Source organism: Ornithorhynchus anatinus, chromosome 11 (genome assembly GCF_004115215.2).
Source record: "Ornithorhynchus anatinus isolate Pmale09 chromosome 11, mOrnAna1.pri.v4, whole genome shotgun sequence".
Taxonomy (NCBI): Eukaryota; Metazoa; Chordata; class Mammalia; order Monotremata; family Ornithorhynchidae; genus Ornithorhynchus; species Ornithorhynchus anatinus.
In genome coordinates, this window is record NC_041738.1 from 50,136,113 (window position 1) to 50,158,870 (window position 22,758).

Here is a 22,758-nt window from a genome sequence, read left to right on the forward strand (position 1 = left end):
TTCCCTCTCTCAACTCCCGGGTCACTTTACCTATATTATCCCATTTGTGCCTCTTCAAATATTCCCTTCAAACTGTCATCACCATCCGCCTCCTCCTTCCCCTCCTCCTCCTCCTCCTCCTCCTTCTCCTAATTTTATTCTTATCCTTTGCCTGTCACTCTGCCTCTCTGTTCCCCTTTCTGCCCACCCCTGCTTTGGGCTGAGTGACGGACAATTGTTAAGCTAATTTTGAAAAAGTTAGGAAAAATAAATGATATAGAGAAGCCTTGTTTCCAATCAAGTGTCAAATTTGATTTGGGGGGGGAATCTTTTACAGACTTTGCACACAGACTCCATTTATCCTTGTAATAACAGTAATTTAGTTGTCCTGAAGACACATTACATGGGGAAGAACGCAGAAAGGAGAAAATGAATATCAGAACTGTTACTTCCACGGTAGCCTAGGCTAGTGTTTTGTCTCTCTGACAGTCAAACAGGTGAGGAGTCTTCCAGCTTCTTTGCGCGGGTACATGTATGCACGTGCACATACATGTGTGTGCAAATGTGCATGTATGTGTTTCTCAGAGAGGGAGGGCTACCGGAAAGGGGAGAGCACTTTGAGAAGTCTGCCAACATTTCCATCCCCAAGTGGGGGTATGAAGGGAACCGGACACCTGGAGCCCTGGATCTTAGGGGACCGGTCCCAGCTCTGTTTTCAGGAGGGCCTCTTCTCTCAACGCCCTTCTCCATCTGTTCCGAATAACCGTCAAAGGGCCGGAGCCCCGCACTATAATCAGGAAGCTCCGCCCTGATGGTTGGTGTTTGTCGGCTGGCTCCTCGTTTGTTGGCTTTTAGGGTGCCCCGCAAAGGTTTTAGGAGACAAACGTAAGTCTGTCAGAGAATGCATCTCAAAACAAAAAATGATTAAGGAAGGGAAACCAAGAGCCCTGTTGACTCTCAAACAGTGTTCCCGTCATTCCCTGGTAGAGGTCAATCTGGGGCTCTGGCTCTATAGCAAGAATGAAATAGGATCTGAGGCATGTAGCATTTAGAGCAACCCTGGCCTAGACCAGTCTGTTCCCCCTTTCATCCCACCCCCACTGCCTTTATGTACATAGATGATAATGATAATAATCCCTGTGGTGTTTGATAACCGATTACTATATGCCAAGCACTGTAATAATAATAATAATGTTGGTATTTGTTAGGCGCTTACTATGTGCCGAGCACTGTTCTAAGCGCTGGGGTAGATACAGGGTCATCAGGCTGTCCCACGCGAGGCTCACAGTCTTCATCTCCATTTTACAGAGGAGGGAACTGACGCACAGAGAAGTTAAGTGACTTGCCCACAGTCACACAGCTGACAAGTGGCAGAGTCGGAATTCGAACCCATGACCTCTGACTCCCAAGCCCGTGCTCTTTCCACTGAGCCACGCTGCTTCTCTGTACTAAGCGCTGGGATAGACACCAGATAATCAGGTCTAACATAGGGCTTACAGTCTGAGGAGGAGGGAGAACGGGAACTGAGTCTCCATTTTGCGGATGAGGGAAATGAGGAGCGGAGAAGTTAAGTGACTTGTCCAGGGTCGTGTATGTATCCTTATACTCTGCCATTTCTCCTATCTGAAATTTATTTTCATGTCTATCTCTCCTAGTAGCCTGTAAGCTACTTGAGGGTAAGGAGCGAGTCTTCCAACTCGATTGTATTGTACTTATCCAAGCGCTTGGTAGAGTGCTCTACACCTAGTAAACACTTAATAATTACCACTGACGGACTGATTGATTGATTGTTCCGGTAGAAAACCATCAGAGGTTTTCTCTCATGATGGATTAACTTGGCTGGGTGTGATCCCGTCGAGTTTTTTTTTCCAAATTTGGCCCTTAAGAGAGATTCCCCCAACTCCTCTACCCATTTCTGGGCTCATAGATGGCTCCTCCCTCTCTAAAACATTCTGCTCATGGGAGCGGTCGGTCCCCTCCAGGGCAGGTGGGTGCGATGGAATGGAAAAAGAGAAAAACCCAAGGGGACTACTTTCTAGGCAGCAATAACAAAATTAAAGCCTACGCTTGACTAAGGAGAGACTCGATCAATCCATCAATCCGACACTCGATTGACTGATACTGTAAATAATGGTATAATAATAAAGTATGTAATATAATAATGGTATGGTAATACCATAAATAATGGTATTTATTGAGCATTTGCTAAGCACACGGGAGAGTACAACAGAATTAGCAAACACGTTCCCTACCCATGACAAGCTTACAGTCTAGAAACTCCACATCAGGCCTGCACCCATTCAATTCCAATGACCCTCCAAAAGCTGGCCCAACCCATTTCGGGGCCTATGAAATGCCCCGTCTGTCCAGATGCGAGCTTAGAGAAAATCCCTGTGGCTCCCTAGTGCTGTCATTTGTGGGTTTTCTTTCCCGGTCAGACCCAGAGGAAGGGAACAACCTCCGTGATCAAAGGAGGAATTACCCCGGGGACATTCAAAGGCACTGGGAATCCCAACGGAGGGAAAGGGTCCGGCTGAGCTGCTCCCTAGTCCCGTTCCACCTGAGCGGCCGACTGCGGACGCAGGCACGGGAGCTGCCGCGGAAGCGGCAGGCAATGAGTGCAGAAGCCGGGTGGCCAGGGGGATAAAGCCCAGGCCTGGGCCTCAGAAGGACCTAGGTTTTAATCCCAGCTCCGCCGCTTGTCTGCTTAATTGGGCAGGTCACTTCATTTCCCTGTGCCGCAGTTACCTCATCTGTAAATGGAGATTAAGACTGTGAGTCCTACGTGGCACAGGGACTGTGTCCAAACTGATTAGCTCGTATCTACCCCAGTGCATGGAATGGCGCTCGGCACGTAGTAAGCGCTTATCAATACCATATACAAAAATTCATGCTCTGCTGAAGCTCAGGCAGAAAGAGGAGCAGCCATTCCCACTTCATCCCCTTCCCTGCCCACCCCGGTCAGTAGTTACAACTCATTTTTTTGGAAGCCAAACAGTAGTCATGGGAAGAAGCTCAGTTCGGATCAGGCTAAGTCTGGTGATCGATCGATCGATCGATCAGTGGTATTTATAGAGTGCTAAGCACTTGGGAGAGTACGGACTTGGTAGATATATTCCCTGCCCACAAAGAGCCAACCTAGTCACTTACTGTGTGCAGAACACTGTACTAAATGCAGTAAGGTAACCAGAATCAGGGAAGGGCTGAGTGTTTTACAAAGTGTAACATGACCTCAAACAATAGGAAAGGCTTGTAACTGTAAGACCAGCCTGGCACGTGGTAATCAGGATCGGGGCGGGAAGACTGCGGTACTAAGAGGAGGCAAACGGGAAATACCGCGATACAGAACATGCTAATCTTTCTAGGTACCCAGGGCAGAAGGGAGCGTTGCTCACACATCTGTCTCTTCCGTCACATCTGCACACATGGATAAATTTCACCGTCAGCAGAGTCATCTAGAAATCCAAAGGACTTGTGTGTCGTGTCACCACGGTTAGGTCTCTCCACCCTTTGGTGATAGCTTAATTCTCCACATGGTGCCTTTTCTGAAACCAAGTAAAAATGTACAAATATATCTGGATATCCACGTGGCCCTTTTAGAGGCACCGTGTGGGGATTAATGCCGCTAATTAAGAATACGGTTGATTTCACAGACGGTGAGTTTCTCCCAGTCTTCCGGGCGCTCCCGGTTTTCAAGTGTGGTCTTTCCCTTTAGTCAGTGTCCCCGGCTTCCACGGGTTCTCAGGATGCCGTCCACGGTCGGAAAGACCAGATGTAATTGGTGTGGCCAGTTCTTACCCTCCTGGATCTGGAGGAAGCGGGTCGTCGGGCACAACCAAAAATAGTAAACGTGCTCTTGGGAGGGGGCAGAGACCACTATATCTCCCTCCAAGCATGTCTTCCACTGGATATGAGGCAACTAAACATATCCCCTTCTCTTTCTCCCTATCTGTAAATGATTTAAATGTCCATCTCCCACTCTAGATTACAAACTCCTTGAAGGCAAGGATTATCAGTCCATCGGTGGTATCTATTGAGTTCTCACTGTGTGCAGAGCACTGTACTAAGCCCTTGGGAGAGTCCAACGGACTCAGTTGATGTCTATCAACTCAACTGTACTTTTCTAAGGGCCTGAAACAGTGCTCTCCATAGAACAGGTACTCACCTCACACACTTCGCTCTTCCAGTGCTAACCTTTCATTCATTCATTCATTCAATAGTATCTATTGAGCGCTTACTATGTGCAGAGCACTGTACTAAGCGCTTGGGATGAACAAGTAACCTTCTCCCTGTGCCTGGACCTCGCCCATCTTGCCTGCTGATCCCTAGCCCACATCCTGCCTCTGGCCCGGAGCACCCTTCCCCCTCAAATCCGACAGACAATTACTCTCCCCCGCTTCAAAGCTTTATTGAAGGAACATCTCCTGCAAGAGGCCTTCTCAGGCTAAGCTCCTCCTTTCCTCTTCCCCCAATCCCTTCTGCATCGCCCTGACTTGCTCCCTTTGCTCTTCCCCGCTCCCAGCCCCACAGCACTTATGTCCATATCTGTAATTTACTTATTTATATTGATGTCTGTTTCCCCCACTCTAGACTGTAAGCCTGTCGTGGGCAGGGAATGTGTCTGTTTACTGTAGTATTGTACTCTCCCAAGCTGCTGGTACAGTGCTCTGCACACAGTAAGTGCTCAATAAATATGACTGAATGAATACTGTCTGACTGACTGATTGATAACCTACAACTCCAATACATGGCCCAGGTGTGGTAGGACATGCCAAGTATTTAGGTGGCACTGGATCTGCACGAAATTAGTTTTCACTTATTGCTGATCTACCTATGATCCAGCATAATTTTAGCAATAGTATTTATTAAACATTCCTGCACTCACAACGCTGAACTAAGCGCTGCGAGGGAATACACGGGTGGGCATCAGATTTGGTTCCTGTCCCTCAGGGGGCTCAAAACTATGATTTTAAGAGGACCTGTCCATATGGAGAGGTCCTGGAATCCAAACAAGTTACTGACCACTAGTCCCTGTTAAAAATCCCATAACACGCTTCAAAAATTTGAGAGATTAACTTCCAAGCCCTGAGTTGGACCTGACATAAAACACATACTTGGTCTTTCTAAATTCTCCCTGAGATTCTGAGTAGAAAATGCCTTCCTCGCTTTCTGCCTCGGTAGGGTCTTTAAGCATGGTTAGAGGATCCTAAATGGTATCCGAGGGAAGAAATGTCCAACGGTTTAGAGGCAGGTTCGTTTTTATTTTCCCCCGTTCACTGGCAAATCACCCTATTAAGTAATAAAGTGCTTTAAGATCCTCTGGGATGAAAGGCGCAGTACGTTCACGCAAGACGTTCATCAGATTTATCACCCTCTCATGATCAATTAGCTGCTCTCCCAAACAACTTTCAACATGAGACTTAACTTGGCAGTAAAATCTGATGTTTCCAAAGTGCGACGCAGATGAGATGTCATCCTAATGGCATCAGCAAAGGCTAGCTGATGTCCTTTCAGAATCTGTGGTTAACTGTTGGGAGCCAACTGTCATTGCTAAATACTGCATGATAATAGCATCGAGTCAGTATGAAAAGTTAAAAAACACCAAAAACGTTCAAAGCCCCAGGCCCAGCGAGCGGGTAGGAGTTAAACAAATTATTCACTCTAAACTTGCCATGACTATGAACGGCCATGATCCATTCAGTGTCCTTGAGAATAGAAGTTCGAAGAAGTTGAACTCAGTGACATTCTCTCCCCTCATACCTCTTAGCTGTTTCCTCACACTGGATGTGGCCAGCACACGTTTCTTCAACTGGGAAGATGACAAAGTCTAGCTCATGTGGATTTCTACACATTTCTACATATTTTGGATAACGTCTGAATGGGAAGAGGCCATCAATAGGACAAAGATAAACTACCAACCCATTCCTGTTTGGGAATTCCTCTTGATCCAGGGAAGAGCTCGGGAGGATTATTGATTTCTCAGTCTAGGGAGTGGACACCAGTAACACTTTCTTCAGCCGCAGGGTTGTTGGATAAAATGAAAACATCTAGTGTTCGTCTCACTTGCCCGCTGAGAGACTCCAGTCCCCAAAGAGGGTTCCAGAACCTTGTTCTCGAACGCCATCCCTAAATGGAGCTGGAATATCACTGACTCTTTCTAGCGCTTCATGGCCGGGCTCCAGCTCTCCCTCCAACTGTCCCTCCATCTCTCCCTCCATCCATCCCTCCCTCCCAAAGGGCCTCAAGATGGAGCCTTGTGGAGCTGCAAATAGTTCTTCCATTTCCTATCTTTGACCCCTAACCGGTCAGGTGGAGTGTGGGATAGGGAGAGATTACAAAGAGCCAGAAGATGTACTGTCACGGCCCAGGGACGGCTGTACTTTTGCAGGGATGGGGTCGGGGTGGGGCGCGTGTGAATGAGTGGGTGACTGGGAGTTACTGAGATTTTACTGCCTTGGACCCTTGGTTAGGGAGAGCTTTTGTGCGAGACGATCCCCGCTTTCACTGCTGCGTCTTGGGACATCAAAAAGGCACGTTCAGGCTACAAGCCATCCATCCCCCTGCTTTTTAATACCAGGACGGGTAGAGAAAGCACTGACAATCAGCCATATAAACACAGGCTGAGAGAACCCTCCTTGCGTGTTCATTAGATGGGAACAGAGTTCCTCCAAAGTTGCCCCGCATCTATCCCTACGCCGATTGGCAGCTTTCTTCAAATAATTTCTTCTTTTGGTATTTTTAAGCATTTAACTATGAATCATGCACCGTTCTAAGTGCCGGGGTAGATACAAGATAATCAGGTCGGACACAATCCCCGGTCCACGTGGGATTACAGTCAGAGGGAGAACAGGTATTGAATCCCCATTTCACAGTTGAAGAAACTGAGGTACAGAGAAGTTAAGTGACTTGCCCTAGGTCACACGGCAGGCAAGTGGCGTAGCCGGGATTAGATCCTAGCTCTTCTGACTCCCGGGTCCGTGCTCTTTCCACTAGGCCACGTTGCTTCATCACAGCGCTGACATCTGGCCTTGATTTCCCAAGGCCAAACTCCGGGTAAATTACTCTCGCCTAGATCTGAACCACAGATTATCTTCTTTTTGCCTTTGTTACTTTAGACTCTCCGGCTACCAACCCAAATCACACTATCCCACCAACACTTTGTGTTATCGAAGAGTTCTGTGGGTGGGAAAAGAGTGACAGCAATAGGGCAGAAGGTTTGGAAGTTAAGGCTTTCATGTTCTGCCCAGCTCTCGGACCTGTCAAAGGACATAATCACGGATTTCACCACTAACATCTTTTCCCTAACCCTGTGATAATCGTTATAACCAGAAGGTAAATACCGAGCGAGGAACCTACCTTCCACTGCAGGGAGTGAAACCACTGATCCCTCAGGTAGCTGTTGGCGGCCTGCAACAGAAAACACGAATACATGTGTGTTAGCGAATCACTGTCTCCTACGCCGAAAGGTTCCCTGGGTGAGGCTTGTGAGCAGGGACCCTGATTAAACATCCAAGGCGGTCACGGCGAATGCTCCGCTATCAGGCCCCAGATTTTCCTTTGAAGGGCTGTAGGCGGAAATTTATGGAGTGAACAAAGAACAGAGACCTAAGGATGTATAATTCTGAACAGTAAAGTCGAATGTAATCAGGCACCAAAGGTCGGTCAGTCAGTCAATCGTATTTATTAAGCGCTTACTGAGTGCAGAGCACTGTACTAAGGGTTTGGGAGAATACAATCTAATAGACACATTTCCTGCCCATAACCAGCTTAAAGTCTAGAGGGGGGGACAGACGTTAATGTAAATAAATCAATTACAGATAGGGATACAAGTGTTGTGGGGCAGGGAAGGGAGATGAATAAAGGGAGCAAGTTAGGGCGATACAGAAGGGAGTTGAAGGTCAGCCATGAATTAGTAAAGTCATTTCAATTTTTTGTTTTTTTAAAAGGAACCCCAGGGGCTCAGCACCTGCGACTCTAACCCAAACCCCCCGGGTGGGCCGGACATGACGGTGGCTTGCCAGTTGGAGAGCTCTGATCTCCTGGGTTGCCAAGTTAAACCAACGCATTTTCCTGAAAAAGGGAAACCCGATGCATTTATTTGAACAGGCTGGAGTGACCTTACTCATAATTTAAATTTTAAACAATCCATTTCCTTAGGAAACACATAGCCCTTCGAGCACAATCCTCTCCACCCAGGAAGGATGGGCTCCGCTCATTCAGTAAGATTTCCCACCCCTACCCCCAGAGGATGCTCCCCTAAGAAGCTGCTCAAACACAACCCCGGCCCTGGAGCCTGGGCTCCCAGACACCCTGTGCACCCATTGCATCCAGAATAATAATAATAATTACAACAATAATAATAGTAGCATTTCTTAAGCACTGATTTTAGATCAAGCAGCGGAGTAGGTGCAAGATAATCAGATCGGACCCATCCCTGTCCCACCTGGGGCTCACAGAAGGAGGGTCAACAGGTATTTAAGCCTCATTTTACAGATGAGGAAACTGAGGCACAGAAGGGAGGTGAGCAAAAGGTCATAACTCTTGCCAGTCTCTAGCATTCTCCACTTAGCCCTTCTTCAGCCTGCTCTGGATATGCTGCAAGTTAGAAGTGCTCCTTTCACCTGCCATCTGAACCCAAGGCAACATCAGACCCAATTTGCAAAGCCAGGTAAATTGATTCCTAAGCTACCGTTCAAGGTTGGAAACGCCTTCTAATGTCGGAGTCCCCGATGAAATGTCCAGACCAGGTCTTGCAGCAACCCCTGCCCTGATCTTCCATGGACAGCTGGGCTCATATGCTCCCCTAAAACCATCAACCACCTTGATTACCCTTTAATGCCCCGTCAAAATACAACTGCACTTCACGATGCACAGATTCTTAAATGTGACCCGCTAAACCGGCAGCTCGGGGGGGAACGGGCTCTAGGGGAGAAACAGAAGCAAATGGAATCCAGTGGCTACCGTACGAGGCTCAGAGGTGTACTTGGAAAAAGGAAACCGGAACAGTCAGCACTCAACAGAGGTGGGCTTCGTCGGTCAGACCAGAGACGCCCCTTTCTCTCTCGGGAAAGGCCTTAGGTAGCTTCCCGGGTAATGCTCTCTGTCATTAGCCCGCTAACAAGTCAGGTGATGTTGCTGACGTTTAGAAATGGGGGGGACTATGTCAAATCTTTTCAACCTGTCATCCTCCGGGGAAATTTCTTCCTTCTGAAGGATAACGCAAAGTGGTTTTTGGACACAGACCTGAGCTTCCTCTACAGCTGGACAAAGGAGGGGAAGGGGAGAGGCAGAGAAGTCGGAGAGAAATGGGCTCATTTTTCCACACTCTTTACAATAAACTTGCACTCTTCATTCACCCCACCCACAGCCCCAACACACTTATGTGCTTATCTGTAATTTATTTATATTAAGGACTGTCTCCCCCACTCCCAAGACTCTAAGCTCGTTGTGGGCAGCGAACATGTCTACCACCTCTGTTACACTGTATTCTCCCAAGCACTTAGTATAGTACTCTGCACATTGTAAGTGCTCAATAAATACAACTGATTGGAAAAAAAACAAAATCTAAGTCGTGCAAGCAGAATGAGTGAGGTTAGTTTTCAGGCTAAGTCCCAAAGTGAAAGGAAAAGCCACAGGGGATGATCCCAATCTGGCCTCTTCAGCTTTGCGGCTCAGTCTACCTTGTTTTCTGTTTGATTTTTTTAAAAGGTAATTGTTAAGCGCTTACCACGCGTCAAGGACTGTTCTAAGCACTGGGGTAGATATGAGTGTATTATGTTTGGCACAGTCCCTGTCCCATTATGGGACTCACAGTTTAAATTGGAGGGAGGAAGACTTAATCTCTTTTACCTATGAGGTAAGTGAAGCACAGAGAAGTTAAGTGACTTGCCCCATGTTATTTAGCAAGCAAATTGGCAGAGCAGGGATTAGAACACAGGTCCTCTGACTCCCAGGGCCGTTCTCTTTCCACTAAGCCATGCTGCTGCTGCTTCCTTTGGCTAAGATAGCCATCTAATCTGGGAAAATGGTTTCTATCTGGTCCAGAGTCCTTAATCCCAGCTCTGCCACTTGTCAGCTGTGTGACTGTGGGCAAGTCACTTAACTTCTCTGTGCCTCAGTTACCTCAACTGTAAAATGGGGATTAAGACTGTGAGCCCCACGTGGGACAACCTGATTCCCCTGTGTCTACCCCAGCGCTTAGAACAGTGCTCTGCACATAGTAAGCGCTTAACAAATACCAACATTATTAGCCACTGGGTGAGGGGCCCGGAGAGGGAGGGAGGGGTGCCACAAAAAGCTCCCTGCGATGGTTAGGAAATGGTCTCTGGAACCTTGGGAAAACAAGTCCTTCGAAAGATTTAATTTATCTGAAGAGAAGAGCCCCTCGCAAAGATTTATACTACCCGTCCTAATGTTTTCTCTGTGTGTCTAAAATGTCCCTAATTAAGAGAACAAGACATCAATTGAGAATAAACGAGTTCAAGTGGATAAATGAAAGCTTTTCTACTCACACAGCAGAATTTGAGGGCAGAGAGCCCTAAAAAGGCATGGGCTATCTTCCCTGCCCTTTACAGATTTTTACGTCAGCCTGGCCGCTTAAATTTTGGACAGCAAGCCGCGACCTTTGGAAGCATCAAAACTATTTCCTCACTGGTCGTGACCCTGGCTTCACCGTAAGAATTTTGAACAGTTCTGCTTAATATGGACAAAGCTGGGTGATTCCACTACAGCCGGAATGATGATTGTGGCATTTTTGTAAATGACAAAAACTCTGTGGGAGGGGGAAGTTTGAGCTGTCAACCGCGCATGGGGCGGGGAGGAGACACAGGGGTCACCTCACACCTTTAGGGAAGTTTATTCATGAAATCTCAGCAGGACTGCATAGCTCCCACCCAGCCCCAGGTGGACGTGCTGGAAAGAGGCTCAAGCAGTGGCAACGGGATGGCAGCCATTCTTTAAAGCCCTCAATCCCTTTGCCCCCTCCTGCCTTACCTCGCTACTCTCCTACTCCAACCCAACCACGCACACTCTGCTCCTCTAACGCTAATCTTCTCCACCGCACCTCATCTCATCTATCTCGCCACCGACCTCTCACCCACATCCTGCCTCTGGCCTGGCACACCCTTCCCCTCATATCCGACAGACAATTACTCTCCCCCACTTCAAAGTTCTATTGAAGGCATATCTCCTCCAGGAGGCCTCCTCTGACTAAGCCCTCCTTTCCTCTTCTCCTGCTCCCTTCCGTGTCACTCTGACTCGCTCCCTTTTTTCACGGCCCGCTCCCAGTCTCACAGCACTTATGTACACATGTGTAATTTACTCATTTATTTATATTAATGTCTGTCTCCTCCTCTAAGCTGAAACCGCCCTCTCAAAGGTCACCAGTGATCTCCTTCTCGTCAAATGCAACAGCTCCTACTCCAACCTAATCCTCCTGGACCTCTCGGTCGCCTTTGACACCGTGGACCATCCCTTTCTCCTGGATACATTCTCCAATCTTGGCTTCGTTGACTCTGTCTTCTCCTGGTTCTCCACTTATTTCTCTGGCCTTTCATTCTCAGTCTCCTTCATGGGCTCCTTCTCCCCCCCATCCCCTAACTGTGGGGGTCCCTCCAGGTTCAGTTCTCGGTCGCCTTCTACCCTCCATCTACACTCATTCCGTTGGAGAACTCATTCCCTCCCATGGGTTCAATTACCATCTCTAGGCGGATGATACCCAAATCTACCTCTCTTCCCCTGATCTCTCTCCCGACTCGCATCTCCTCCTGCCTTCGGGACATCTCTACTTGGATGTCCTCCCGCCACCTCAAACTTAATACGTCCAAAACAGAGCTCCTTATCTTCCCTCCCAAACCCCGTCCTCTCCCGGACTTTCCCATCACTGTAGACGGCACAACCATCCTTCCCATCTCACAAACCCGTAAACTTGGTGTCAACCTTGACTCCGCTCTTTCATTCAACCCACGCATCCAATCCATCACCAAATCCTGCTAGTCTCACCTTCACAACATCACCAAGATCCACCCTTTCCTCTCCATCCAAACCGCTACCATGTTAGTACAATCACTCGTTCTAGCCCACCTAGATTACTACATTAGCCTCCTTTCTGACCTCCCAACCTCCTGCCTCTCCCCACTCCAGTCTATACTTCACTCTGCTGCCTGGATTATCTTTCTACAGAAACACTCGGGGCATGTCCCGTCCCCCCCACCCCCCCCTCAAAAATCTCCAGTGGTTGCCTAACCACCTCTGAATCGAACAAAAACGCCTCACCATTGGCTTTAAAGCTCTCCATCACCTTGCCTCTTCCTACCTCGCCTCCCTTCTCTCCTTCTACAACCCAGTCCGCACACTTCGCTCCTATGGTGCTAACTTTCTCACTGTACCTCGATCTCACCTGTCTCACCGCCGACCCCTCGCCCGCAACCTACCTCTGGCCTCGAACAACCTCCCTCCTCAAATGCGCCAGACAATCACTCTTCTCGCCTTCAGAGCCCTGCTGAGGGTGCATCTCCTCCGAGAGGCCTTCCCAGACTAAACCCCACTTTTCGTCATCTCCCACTCCCTTCCCCATCACCCTGACTCACTCCCTTCCACATCATCCTGACTCGCTCCCTTCACCCTTCCCCTCCATTCCCGCCCCACAGCACTTATGTATATATCTGTAATGTTATTTATTTATACTGATGCCTGTTTACTTTTATTGATTTCTACCTTCCCCCCTCTAGACGGTGAGATCCTTGTGGGCAGGGATTGTCTCTCTTTACTGCTGTATTGTACTTTCCCAAATGCTTAGTACAGTGCTCTGCAAACAATAAGCTCTCAACAAATACAATTGAATGAATGACTGTAAGTGGGCAGGAAATGTGTCTATTGTTGTACTGTACTTTCCCAAGGATTTAATACAGTGCTCTGAATACAGTAATAATAATAATAATTACGGTACTTTTTAAGCACTTACTAAGTGCCAAGCACTGTTCTAAGCACTGGGGTAGATACAAGTTAATCAAGTAGGACACAGACCCTGTCCCCCATGGGACTCACACTCCATCCCCATTTTACAGACGAGGTAACTGATTTTAAGTGACTTGCCCAAGGTCACACAGCAGATATGTGGCAGATCTGGGATTAGAACCCACGTCTTTCTTGCTCCCAGGCCTGTGCTCTATCCATTAAGCCATGCTGCTCAATAAATATGATTGACTGACTAAGTGCTGTCACTGCGAAGCTTTGTTTTTTAGTGTAAAATCAATCAATGGTATTTATTGAGCACTTACTGTGTACAGAGCAGTGTACTAAGCACTTGGGGGAGTACGATAAAATGGAGTTGGCAGACACGATTGAAGCCCACAAAGAGCTCACAGCCTAGAGAGGAACTTATAGTCCAGAGGGGAGCTTACAGTCTAGAAGGAAGCTTACAGTCGCGAGTGGAAGGGAGGATGAGCTTCTCCTGACAAACTCACCCCTGGGAGGACCGCTTTCTCGTACAAACTTTTTGGATGAGAGAAGTTCATGAAACAGTCATAGTAATAATAACTGGGGTAATTGTTAAACATTATGTGCCAGTTACTGTATTAAGGGCTGGGGTAGAAACAAGGTAATTGGGTTGGACACAGTCCCTGTCCCACACAGGGCTCACAGTCTTAATCTCCATTTTACAGATGTGGTAACTGAGGCCCAGAGAAGTGAAGTGACTCGCCCAAGTTCGCACAGCCAAGCGGCGGAGCTGGGATTAGAACACAGGTCCTTCAGATTCCCAGGCCCATGCTCTGTCCAGTGGGCCACGCTACTTCATTAGGGGAAGTTGAGCTCAGTCAATTAATCGATGGTATTGATTAAACACTCACTTCTTGCAGAGCACTGTACTAAGATCTTGGGAAAGGGCAATACAACAGAGTTGTTAGATGCGATCGCCGCCCAGGAGGAGCTTACGGTCTAGGGAAAGTTAGCCAGAAAAAAGCCCAAATCCTAGGGAAACGGAGAGGAGGAAGTGACTTGGGCAGAACTCTTGGTGGCTAAGCATAGATCGGTAACAAAAAGACCACGTTTCAAAGTCTTCCAATAATCCATCTTGGTTTATGGCCTCTCTCTTCCTCTCCCCTTCCCTCTTCACTGCTCTCCCCACTTTGCCATCCAAGAGTGTGAACTAGCCTTAAGGCAAAGCTACGCCTTGCTCCCTTACACCCTACCGTCCTGAGGAACAGAGGTAGGAGAAAATGCTCATCTCTCGGAAACCCAAATTGGTGGCTTTATTCCAAGTTCCAAATGGAGTCAAGAAGAGTTCTGGATCAACCACCAAAGACGGTTTGTCACTTTTTCCATTATGTGATACTTATGGAAAATGGTAAAGTGAAAGTGGAATTTTAAACAAGAAAAAAGCATGAGGCGACTTGGAACTCTTTCTTAAAGAACATTTCTGTTATTTATAGTTATGACCCCTTGAAATATTTAATTTTTTTAAGAATATTTCTGAGGACCAGAAAATCTGTGCATAACAGGGTACTTCGATATAAGTAGGCAAGATGCTCCATTTATCTTTAATTGGATTCAGAGTGGAAATGGCTCTCTTTTGGTTACCCTTATGGAGAGGGACAAACTCTCGCCATTCCAATAATAATGCTGGCATTTGTTAAGCGCTTACTATTTGCAGAGCACTGTTCTAAGCGCTGAAGTAGATACAGGGTAATCAACTTGTCCCACCTGAGGCTCACAGTTAATCCCCATTTTACAGATGAGGGAACTTAAGCCAGAGAAGTGAAGTGACTCGCCCACAGTCACACAGCTGACAAGTGGTGGAGCCGGGATCCGAACCCATGACCTCTGACTCCCAAGCTTGGGCTCTTTCCACTGAGCCACGCTGCTTCCCAGCCATCCCTGAACACCAAGGAGTTACGCACATGCACATTCAAAAACACACCGACACAAATTATCAGTCAGACACCCCTTCCTCTCCCCAGACTGGGTCTATAGAAGATTGTGAGAAAATACAAGATGGTAACACTTTTTCTTTTATTTTGTCTTAGGTTTAAAGGCTGTTTTTGTTTTCCCAGTTTTAAAATTCTCATTTTTTCCCATCTTAGGGCACAGATGCTGATGGAAGACAAGATGGAGGGTTACTCTCTGGGGTCCATTATACTGTGGTCATGAAAGACCTGAAACAAAACCACCAAGTCCGTGACTGGCCAATAAAGCCATGCATGAGCCAAGTAATCCCCTTTCTATACATTACACACCACACATCAATTCCAAGCAATTACAAGCTCTTCTGAGAGCCCCACACTGTCTCTTCTTGTCCTGTCTGTTGAACTCTGTAAAATACCTCTACAAGCCACCGGACTTTCTATTTGAGTTCTTTCATAAGTCTCAGTGTCCGTCTGGTGTGACCCAATTGCACTGCATTTTCTTACAACTACGGAGAGCTTGAACCGATATGTTCATGCTGAAGCCACACATCCTCTCATAATAATGATTATGGTATTTTGGGGAGCACCTCCTATATTTCAAGGCACTGTGCTAAAGGCTGGAGTGGATTGGGTTGCTCAATCTCATGAGTCTCATGGAAGACGCACATCTGATTCCCAGAAAATGTAGCAGCTGCATCAGGATGGAGACGGTCTCCAACAAGAGAAAGTCATCCAGGCCTCTCTGGGGAATGGAATCCAAAATAATAATAATAATAATGTTGGTATTTGTTAAGCGCTTACTATGTGCCGAGCACTGTTCTAAGCGCTGGGGTAGACATAGGGGAATCAGGTGGTCCCACGTGGGGCTCACAGTCTTAATCCCCATTTTACAGATGAGGGAACTGAGGCACAGAGAAGTGAAGTGACTTGCCCACGGTCACACAGCTGACAGGTGGCAGAGCTGGGATTCGAACCCATGACCTCTGACTCCAAAGCCCGGGCTCTTTCCACTGAGCCACGCTGCTTGGCGGCCCCTAGGGCAGTGAAACACCTAGGATGTGAAGCAAATTGAGGTCTCTATTGAAGAGTGAGGGTGTAGGATGGGTAGGGAAAATAGTTCTCTCTCAACCAGCTCCAGCTCAAGTTTTTAAGTCCTACTGATCCAAATTAATTCAGTGAGTGTGAAATCCTCCGAATGTTGGCCACCCAAACAAGGGAGGCCTCCAAAGGGGCCATTCGGTCTAAGTCTGGGGAGCCTTTTCCACCCATCTCTAGGGCTCTGACTGCTTATTTAAATACTGTTTGTTTGGATGGTTGCATCTTTAATTTTCTCTTATTGTTGTTCATAATTTAGGGACAGGAACTGGGTCCAAATGGATTCCTCTGCATTTACCCCAACGATTGGCAGAGTGCTTGGCTCAAAGCACCTGCTAAATACAAAAGGAGAATAGCCGTTGAGAGTATGATTTCCTGGGACATGGTGTTATGGTGTTTCTCCTCCATCCTCTAGTGAACAATCTGTGGGGATAGTGAAGAAAATGACCAGAATCTCTTGGGAACATCAGCAGTTTGAGGATTTGCAACCATCTGAAGCTGTAGGTCTAATAAACACGGTAATACTGTACTTGCCCCAGTGCTTAGTACAGCACTTGACAAATAGTAAGTGCCAAACGAATACAACAATAATAATAATAATATTAAGAGGACCTTTTTTAATATGGTACTTGTTGAGCACTTTCATTCATTCATTCAATCATATTTATTGAGCTCCTATCATGTGCAGAGCACTGTACTAAGCACTTGAAAAGAATAATTCGGCAACAAATAGAGGCAATCCCTACCCAACAATGGGCTCACGGTCTAAAACGGGGAGACAGACAATAAAACAAAACAAGTAGACAGGAACTTACTATGTGCCAGGCACTGGACTAAGCTAATCATGTTGGACCCAGTCCTTGGTCCACATAGGGCTCTCAGTCTTAATTTCCATTTTACAGATGAGGTAACAGGCTCAGAGAAGTGAAATGACTTGCCCAAGGTCACATAGCAGACAAGTGGCAGAGCCAGGATTAGGAACCAGGCCCTTCTCACTCCCAGAGCCGTGTCCTTTCCACTAGGCCACACTCCCTTCCCCAAAATGTTGGGGACCTCCAATTGGATAAAAGTTAAGGGCACTGAATTGGATTTTCTAACCTAAATATCCATGGTGGTGAGAATAACCCCACTCATGTACCAGTGGGCGAGTTAAAGAAGCAGGAATTCCCCTTCCAAGGAAACAGCAACCCAGTTGGGAAAAGGATACCAGGGGCAACAGATGGGCTCCCCATAATGGTTTCCCAATTAATGGCTCTCACATCAAAATGGAACGTGAACACCAAAATGTCGCTTCATTCTGCTGTATCATGCAGAAGGACTACGTTCGGTTTTGGATACAGATCCGAAGAAATGCACGGATGTAATAATGAAAATTTAATTATATGCAAGCCCTGTCATTTTTTGAGGATCAAAATTCACAGCATTTCTTAAAGGCTCAGTGCACAGTAATACCAAATGGCTCATTAAAGAAAAATTGTGGAAAATTTTGAATTAGTTACATTTTTCATCAGCCTTTAAACCAGCAAAAATAGCAAATAATTTATTTTGATGTTGGCTGGATAAAGTGCCAATAAAAGCCACCGCATTTACAACTGATTGTTTGATCACTGTAGTGAATTGCTCACCCAGCTGCAAGGTAAAGAAAAAACAGTCTGTAATTCTTAGGAGAAGTGATCCGTTTTTTGAGAGGCACTTTGTTTCCAAAGGCCACCTTGAAGAAGAAGGCCTCTACTTTTCATTCTTACAAAAACTGTCAAGAGAGACAGAAGTGAATGTAACCTGGAGAAAAATATCAAGCTGCGATACTTCTATTACAGGAAAAGTTTGATTTTGGTTTCAAAGATTTTAACAAGACTGAACTTCAGTTTTCAATCTCTGACTTCATTTTCGGCAGCATATGTTTACCTGGAACTACTCGCTGGCGAATCAGGGTTTGTCTTTTGGATTTCCACTATGCATTTCGCTATCCAAGACCTCATTCATACTCTCGGCGTGGCTCAGTGGAAAGAGCCCGGCCTTTGGAGTCAGAGGTCATGGGTTCGAATCGCGGCCCTGCCACCTGTCAGCTGCGTGACTGTGGGCAAGTCACTTCTCTGTGCCTCAGTTACCTCATCTGTAAAATGGGGATTAAGACCGTGAGCCCCAAGTGGGACAACCTGATTCCCCTGTGTCTACCCCAGCGCTCAGAAGAGTGCTCTGCACACAGTAAGCACTTAACAAATACCAACATTACTATTATTATGACTCAGGAGAAAGTTACTGACCACTTACCGTGTGCTGAGCACTGAACTGAGAGCTTGAGACAGTACAATATTAATCAATCATTGGTATTTTTCGAGCACTTACTGTGTGCAGAGCACTGTCCTAAGAAAAATACAACAGAGTTGGAAGATGTGATCCCTGCCCACAAAGAGTTTACATTCACATACAATAGGGATGGGAAAAATGATAGCGTATAAACATATTTACGTAAGTACTGCGAGGCTGGGGCTGGTATCAAAGTGCTTAAGGGGTACACGGCCAAGTGCCTGGTTGATGCAGAAGGGAGGGTACAAAGGGGAAATAAAGAGCTTAGTCTGAAGGTTTCTACAATACAAGTAGAACACATACTCCCTGCCATCAGGAAGCTTACAACAGGAGAGTCAGATGTCAGCTGATTCACAGTTAAAAGGAAAAAGAAACTACCAAGATGGGTACGCGGAAAAGAAGAAACTGCTCCGCGAGACTTCGCATTCCATAATAGCCATATTTTCTTGTCCCAAGGTTTTAATAATTCAGCTCTCCGCCTCTGCCTTCTCGAAGCAGCGTGGCGCAGTGGAACGAGCCCGGGCTTGGGAGTCAGAGGTCACGGGTTCGAATCCCGGCTCTGCCACTTGTCAGCTCTGTGACTGGGGGCCAGTCACTCCTCTGTGCCTCAGTTCCCTCATCTGTAAAATGGGGATTAAGACCGTGAGCCTCGCGTGGGTCAACCTGATTACCCTGTATCTCCCTCAGCGCTTAGAACAGTGCTCTGCACATAGTAAACGCTTAACAAATACCAACACTATCATTATTATTACAGCCAGCAGGTGCTGTGAGGCAAGAAACCTTTCAACCTGTATTCTTATATACAGTAGCCACACCTTGTCTCTTTCTTGACTTTTTTAACCTCTCTCCTCCCTATTGATCATCTGTTACGCAAGTCTCCGCCATACACGTAGTTCAAATGCAACAAGCGAGCTAGATAGTCTTTCGGTTTTCTTTCTCCCCCTCTCTCCTTTCATTTGAGGGCCCCTCCCTTTTCAATGTCTAGAGCCTACATCTTCGGCCTCGAGTTTCCAGGCTCCGATATACTTCTATGTGCCAAATGGAAAAAAAGGGAAAGGTCAAAAACGGGCCTAAACAAAAAACCTCAGATCCCCAACCCTCCCCCAAATCCCCCCAACCGTGGAAACCCTCCCCTTTTGTACACATGAGGATTATCTCTCACCTTTCTTCTTTCAACACTCCTAGGCCTTATCCCCAGACCTCTGAGCCTGAATTCTGTTTACCCTGCCTGCCCGATGCTTTTACCTGGTTATATGGCCCCAACTTGCACCCAACTCTAGTGTTTATTTTAAGGTGAGTAGCAGAAGGGGGCTTTCCTTGTGCACACAAATTGTGTTGAGGCCAAGCTCTAAGGCTAGAAACCTAAGCTAGTATCTCACGCCCTTAGAACAGCTAAAAGTACATTTTTAGGGGGGCCGAGGAGGGGGCTGGTATTTGTTAACCGCTTATTATGCGCCAGGCACTTCTGTATTAAGCTCTGGGACAGACAAGCTACTAATCAGGTCATGTCCCGTGCAGAGCCAGCCAGTCTTAATCCCCATTTTACCGATGAGGCAACTGAGGCACAGAGAAGTTACAGTGACTTTTCTAAGGTGACGGGTGGCAGAAAACGCGGTGTGGGTCTAAGAGAAATAGGGATAGGGCAAAAACCCTCCAGCATTGGGGGAATGTAGAGAAGCAGCATGGCCAAGTGGATAGAGCATGGGCACGGGAGTCAGAAGGTGGTGGGTTCTAATCCCAACTCCAAACCTGGCCTGCTGTGTGACCCCGGGCAAGTCACTTCACTTCGCTGGGTCTCAATTCCCTCATCTGTACAACGGGGATTGAGATGTGAGTCCCTCGTGGGACCGGGACTGCCTCCAACCCAATTTGCTTGTATCTACCTCGGCACTTTCTACAGTGCCTGGCACATAGTAAGCGCTTAGCAAATACCATTATTACATAATCTCAAGAATCTTTCCATGAGTTCATCAATACACGTTGCTCAGGGACGGCGGAGGTGAGGCAGCGGGGGGTAGCGGGAGAGGAGAAAAATCTGGGTGACCGTCTCAAGAAACTCTCTGGCTCTCCCACATATGGGAAAATCGTTTTAGCCCCCAACAGCTAACCCAGGTGATGTTCCTGGAGCATCGGTAATCCCGAAGGGCGTTGGCATTCTTTGCCAATGGCCGCCTGCCTCCCACCGTCTGTCACAGAGAGTAGGCACTACTGGAGGGGCCCCGGGCGTTCTCCCTACCCACTGGCGAGACGCACACACAGACACACACGTACATGTATGCATTTAGGACAAAAATGGAAAAGAAAAGTGAACGTCGACCAGCACTGGAGAGGAGGAAACCTCAGCCATCGAGGGCTGAACGGCCATCCCACACTGGAACCCAGGAGGGAGCACCAAAGAGGGATGAAGATCCTCCCCACCCCAATCATAGGGCACCCCAGGGCACCCCATGACCTCCAAAGGCAGCCCCTGGGGATCTGCTGACGTTACCCATCTTCTTCTTCTGTGTCGCTGCAGGGAGAAGCAGGAGGGAAGCAATGAGGGCCTATGGGAAAGTCCACTTCTCAGACAGCTGGGTTCTTTCATGGCGCCCCTACTGAAAGAATTCTGGCCAAGAACACTGGGGCAAAACCATATTCTCATGAATTTCTCGATGAGATCATCAGCATCCCAACAGAGCCATTAGGGGGAAGCAACTCTCTACAACAAACGGCCCGCTCCTAAGTTTGTCTACTTTAGGAGCCCACAGTCGCCCAAAACTTCCAGGACTTGACTCCAGTTGGGAGTTTTCAATTTTTCCAGAGGAACAGAAAGGCCATGGAGATGACCCTTTGGGAGAGGGTGTGTTTATACACAAGATTTCCCATACAGCTAGGCTGGAAACTCATCCAGCCAAACATAATCACATATAAACATTATGGGGCTTTCGGGTTCATGAGGCTTTTTAAGAGCTAATCAGATGATAAAATGGTCCAACCTTGAAGAAAGAAAAAAAATCCAATCGGACAAGAGGGCAGATTTTAGTTTTTAATTTCTCCACAATTTTGGGGGGTTTTGGGGGGAAGAATAGCCATGAAACCATTTCAGTCCAGCACCTGCCAAATTTCCTTCTAGTGGAAGCCAGTCTTTTCCCATTGTTTTCAGGCCCTGAGATGAACACAAATAGCCCAACAACCCACTGCACATTATTTCTATGGGGCTTCCCTCAACCCAATTCCTTAGGAAAAATGTCATTGTTCCTTCCAGCCAGGAAAGTGCCTATTTATTCGGTTTTAGCCTGAAAGGATTTCCCCACCTCAAAAAAAAAAAAAGAAAAAGAAACAAAACCTTTGTAATAAACACTTGGGAAACTTTGCTGTGAACAAAAGCTGTTTTTCTTCCTGAACCGATTTCCCCTTTTTTGCAACCTTTGGGGGCAGGAGCCTTTCCACCAGACGTTAAGTAAACGGCTGCCATTGTCACTAGCCTGCTTCCAAAGCCCAACACTGGTTTGGAAGCCAGTCTTCCTATCACAAACCCCACGAGAATCAATCTGTTCCTTATCGATAAGAAACAGCCCACCTGCTACCTAATGGAATTTAAAGTCAGGATGCCGAGCACGGAAAATCGTATGTTGCCGCCTCGATAATTGAATTGTGTCTCGCAAAAATGAACCCTGTAAATAAAAAAGATTTCTCCTCTCCCTGGCTCCTAACTACTCATAATAAATCTCGTAAAAATGAACTATTAGAAGAGCCATTAAGGCGCAAGGAAGGAAAATAGGAAACCCTCATTAAACTCAGAGATTGAACAACAGGGCATTAATGGAACAAACCCCGGGGGAAGAAATGAAAACCCAAAACGCACAACAAATGGATCTGTGCTCAAGCCCCGGGATGCTGTGGTTTTGGCCTTTCAGCAAAACCCAAGAACTGCCCGCAAAGCGTGTACATCTTTGGGATCGGAAGAATTCAGTGTGCATTTGTGTGATGCATCTTCCCTTCAATTAGCCGGGTCCGCTCCAAGAGGTTGCTACACAGGGAATAAAATGCATCAGCAATGCGCTCCTAAGGGATTGCTCTGATAATGGGCTTCGATTAGCAATAGCCACTCAGATCACCCAAGCGGCCTGGATGCTAGAGAAGTCACCGGACAGAGTTTCTGGCATCCCAAAATGTTGGAAAGTGCAAGATATGGGGCAAAAGAGCATCATCTTGCTGACCCGCGGGGTCCCCAAAATACCATTTCTCTGTTCACCTCCTTCCCGCTCTTCAGTGTGGCTCCCAGCACCAGGCTCCGGGCCCAGGCTGGTTCTGTCGACTGAGGGACCGGCCGCTCTTGGGGATCCGGAGTCCTCCTGCGGGGAGGCGGCTCTGAGTGGCGTCCGGTAGCCGGGAACTGGCCCGAGGGCGAGCTCCTTGACCCGGTCCCGCTAGCCCGTAACGGGCGCCTCCCACTGATCACGGACACTGCGCCCACAGCCCCTATATGGTAAAA

The 22,758-nt window shown here is 47.2% G+C and overlaps 1 protein-coding gene across 1 annotated transcript in view; it reads right to left on the bottom strand.

Moving 5' to 3' along the window:
• LOC100076614 (c-Maf inducing protein) overlaps positions 1 to 22,758 on the bottom strand; it is a 235,603-nt gene that overhangs the window by 66,663 nt on the left and 146,182 nt on the right. Inside the window, 1 exon segment of the mRNA XM_029074875.1 lies at positions 7,336 to 7,386. Coding sequence (XP_028930708.1) covers positions 7,336 to 7,386 — 51 coding nt within the window.